At 39.3% G+C, this 4630-nt stretch overlaps 1 protein-coding gene across 1 annotated transcript in view; it reads right to left on the bottom strand.

Moving 5' to 3' along the window:
• Positions 1-4630, bottom strand: part of MAPK10 (mitogen-activated protein kinase 10) — a 302050-nt gene that overhangs the window by 27734 nt on the left and 269686 nt on the right. The window contains exon 12 of the mRNA XM_006143294.2: positions 167-230. Within this exon, the coding sequence (XP_006143356.1) occupies positions 167-230 (64 nt within the window). The remainder of the gene's footprint in view (positions 1-166; positions 231-4630) is intronic.

The following is a 4630-nucleotide window of genomic DNA, read 5'->3' as shown; positions in this document are numbered from 1 at the left end:
ATATAAAATGTATTATTAGTATACAAAGATAAATGAAGTTTTAGGAGCTTTGAAAGTGGTATAAAAGGATAGCAATTAGAAAATCATACTTCAGTACATTGTTTTATAAGGCTTGAGGATACTTTTTGAGCTTTATTAAAGCAGAAAGTATAGTAAATAGAGTTACCTTTCCATTCTTCAATGGTGTGTTCTCTTTCATCCAACTGTTTGTCATATATCTGAGGTGGAGGCTGCAGAATAAAAATAAATAAATAAATAAATAAATAAATAAATAAATTTTATATGATCACCTGAATATAACTAAACTCTTACAAAGCATGATCATATCTTCTTATTCATTGATTTTGGTGTTGATCAGAGTCTTACATAAATTATATGGTAATTACGGTAGTTCAGAGTTTAAAATTTTCTCTCATAGTTACAGAGGATCCACTTATATTATAATATTTGCTGCTGGGTAATAAGGTAGCAGGACCCAAATCCTGAGAGGTCATCCCCAATACCTTCTGATTCAGAACCTATGCAAAACAGGCATTGGTTACAAGGGCCAGAAACTGCTCTTTCTTCCATTTATTTGTCTCTTAAGGCTTTAGAACTATACCAAAAATTATCACAGATAAGCTTCTGTTCTATAATTTATTTATTTTGAGGGGGATAGGTTTTTGCTATAGGGCACGTGTGCTCACCAGAAATACAGAGAGAGACAGAGACAGAAAGTGAGAAATCACCCCCCACCCCCAGGAAGGATGGCCATGCCACTATCTCTTCTTCTCCATTCTCTTCTCAGGATCATGGACACACACGCACACGCGCCCAGCAAGAGTTTAAGTCACTGGGTTTGGGTCTCAAACACTGATCGACTACATGGGAGTCTAGATACATAGCCATTATGCCAACAGCTGGTCCCAGATTCTGTTCTATTTTTAGAGTCCCTCTGAAGAGAGTCTATAATACCTCCCAATAGATCATAGTATCAGTCCCCAGTATAAAGATATATTTAGATCAAATCAAACTTTTATTTTTCTTGAAACATTATAAAACACCTATATATAGTTGTGTGTCTTCTCTTTAAATGGTTTTAAGAATGTTTTTCTTTCAGTCAGAAGATGTTGCCAGTTGGCTATAAAATGGGTCCCCCTAGATCCCCTGAGTTAGTTCTTGGTTAATCCTCTCTGAAATAAATGCTGTACCAAGGTCTTCAGTCTTATTAGGGAATCAGCATTCCTCTTCCTGCATGTAATTCTGATGTGAAAAGGAGAAATTGTCACAAATATATGTGCTTTAAATAAACTTCCTCATCTCTTCTTCCTGATGTTTGGTCATGGGGAGCTCTATCATGGTGGCTAGGTATTTCCAACTTAGCCCAAATGACATGGCTAGGAAAAACTCTTGGAACATAAATACCAAAAGGTAGGGAAGATGGGGCTGAGAAAACTACACTAGCTGGCACTGGAATAAGCACATAGAATAGCTGTACGACTTCCATGAGACAGGGACCCGAGTTCTCATCTAACACCTTGAGAGTGATATTTTTTATGAGAAATTAAAGAAATTACTCATAAGTGTAACTAAGACTATTAAGACATGGATCCTTCAAAAAGTTCTCTTTTAAGGAAGGCTTTGACAAGATTTTCAGAGACAGCCTCTGTCTTCTGTGAGAGATTCTTTGGCCAATGAGCAGCACCCTAGTGCCACAAAGCCCCCCAACCTTTCTTTAAAGAGGTTTTTGCCATAGGGCATGTGTGCTTGCCAGAAAGACAGAGACGGAGAGATAGAACACACTACAAATCTCTGAAAATCTGGATTGTGACAGACACAAATATTCATCTTAGCCTTGGAGTGTTGGGGCACCCTCATTTCCTCAGAAGTAGCTGATGTGAAAATAGAATACTTCACCCAGTTGTGGTGTGGTGTCTTAGCATAACACCGAGGTAATGAGAAATCACTACCACTAACGGGACTAGACTCTTTTAGCACCTGTAATTGCTACCAGGACAGAAGGCCTTAAACCAGCTACCAGGACTCAGAGGTGGCCAACTGAGCAGTTCTGGTCAGCACCAGGCAGCACCCTGACAACCACCGAAACTCCACAATACCCCATAGGACTAGGAGGAACACCAGAACATTGGCAATGTAAAGGTAAGGGGACAGAGTTGACTAGGATCCTAACTGAGGTGGGACCTTCTGCCTCAAACTATAAAAGATCCCCAAACAATAGAAAGGAATATTATACTTTTATTATGAATATTATGAATGAGTTAAATGAAGTTATTTTTTCAAGATTTGTGAAGTTGTTATCTAAATAGTTAATAACGCAAAGCCCATTTGGATCTGTGAAGATGCTTTGCTAGATGTCAAGTTTCCTGCTTCACCTTTTCCTGAGACAGTAATGCTGTGGCCCGGGCCTTGTCCAGGACCCTGCAGGATGCAGCATGCATGAGCTCTCAGAGCATCAAAGCTCTGTGTTGTTGGCACCTCTTTCTTCTAACAATAAACCCAGCTCAGAATCCTGCGTGACTAGCTTCTCCATGCAGTGGATTTTTCCATTCAAGTTTCAAAATTGAACATGGCTCAAGAGTACAGTTCCTGCCAAAGTTCATAAATGCCATTTTCCTTTTGCAACAAAGCTATTTTGAGAAAGTTTTCCTTGGAGCTTTGGCAGAAAGCTATTGCTGATGTATAAAGCATGAGGTACATAGACTCTAACCACAAGCAAACTACAAAGAGAGAAAGAAAAGTACTGAGTCTAAGAATTTTCTTTTTAATAAATCAAGAAGGTTGATTTAAGCACACTTGCATTTCAAGTTATTATTCGAGGGCTTCTGCAAATGGACTATATGCTCAGTTTTTGGTTTTTTTTTTTTTTTTTTTTTTTGAAGAGGGGATGTAAATGTCACCTATAGTAAAATACAGAAAACAGAAAGTGGTAGTGGTCATGGTGGTGTGTGTGCATGTGTGTGTGTGTGTGTCTTTTTGTGTGCACAAACATGTAAAGGAAACTAGAGGGAGTTCAGTGAAATATGACATATGTGATCAGATGTGACAAAAAATAAGAGCTATGTCTGGAGAAGCAGATGGGTCAGACAAAAGCTAGAATCAAGAGTGGCTTTGGGTACCACCAACTTTGGGTCTTGTTATATGGAGCAAAGACTTTTTCTTGAAGAGAAGGAGAAATCACTAAAAGAATGTAAGAGAAGAGCATGGTTAAATCTAGAGCTGGGTTGATGAAAGACAATTAGAAGCAAAGAAAAATATTAGGAAGCTATTGCATAATCTAGAAAAATATCAAAAGGTCTGATTGGGTTTGTGAAAGTGAAGATGAATAGAAGATACAGATTCAGGAATAATTAATGAATATTAATGAATCAAAGTAGTAGAATATGGTTCTTTATTGAATGTGTACAATGAGGAGAAAGCATGACTTCCCTATATCTGAGCCTGAGTGGCTATGCAAGTGATGGTTTCTCCATTGAAACAGAATGAAAAGGGGGAAAGGAAATTAGTAGGAAGATAAGCCTAAGTGTATTGAGCAGAGATGTGTATTAGAGAATTGAATATATAAACTGAAGTATGGAGGAATGTTGTTGGCTAGAGATGCATACATGTAAATATCAATAAGAGATATGTGTTAAAACCATGACAGTGGATGAGGTCACCCAGTAAGAAGGACAAGAGAGAAACATTTAGAGAAATACACTGAAAATGAGAATATTGCTGTATTATAGAAATCAATTGAGCAGAGAGTTTCAAAAAGAAAAAGTAATCGGTAGTTTCTTGTAAATAAAATAAAGAGTGTGGCTTTCAGGGCAGCATAAAGGCATGATAGGAGGCATGCTTTTGAACCCTATGAAAGTTCTCCAAACTTTATCATCCCTAGAACAATCCAGATACACCCTGAGTGCAAGATATTAAGATACTAATTTGAGACAGCAACTTAAACATTGAAACAATATAGAAGGAATATCTTTTTTTTTTTTGGGGGGGGGAGGTTTTTGCTATAGGGCACGTGCGCTCACCAGAAAGACAGAGAGAGACAGAGATAGAAAGCGAGAAATCACCCCCCAGGGGGGAATGGCCACGGCGCAATCGCTTCTCTTCCATTCTCCTCTCGGGATCTTGGGCGGGCACGCACGCACACGCGCTTGGCGTGAGTTTTAAGCCACCAGGTCTAGGACTTGAACTGAAGACGACTACATGGGAGTCCAGCAACATAGCCATTATGCTAACTGCTGGTCCCTAGAAAGAATATCTTCAACATCAACATGGATATTGCACATAACTAAAAGGAAAAGGGACTGTACAGTGGGCCCTGTAGCACAGTTGTTAAAGAAGCCTGATCCTACATGGCCAACTGTGGTTTAAATCCTGGCCCCAGTGACTTGAAAGACACTCGGGCACATGTGTGCATGTGGCGAACCTGTGTGCAAGCCTACATAAAGTGTGTCTGTGTGTGCATCTGTTTGCATTTGTGAATGTGTGTGCCTGTGTGTGCTTGCTTGTGTCTAGTGCCACGTGCTCAGGTCGGGCACTAGATGGTAAGGACAAATGGAGAAAAAGGATTTTTGACATGAACACATCCTTCTGAGAGGTGATCTCTCTCTCTCTCTCTCTCTCTCTCTCTCTCTCTCTC

Source organism: Tupaia chinensis, unplaced genomic scaffold, assembly GCF_000334495.1.
Source record: "Tupaia chinensis unplaced genomic scaffold, TupChi_1.0 Scaffold000094_1, whole genome shotgun sequence".
NCBI classification, from domain to species: domain Eukaryota; kingdom Metazoa; phylum Chordata; class Mammalia; order Scandentia; family Tupaiidae; genus Tupaia; species Tupaia belangeri.
The sequence above is the reverse complement of the archived record's forward strand: the minus strand, read 5'-3'. Positions and strand labels throughout refer to the sequence as shown.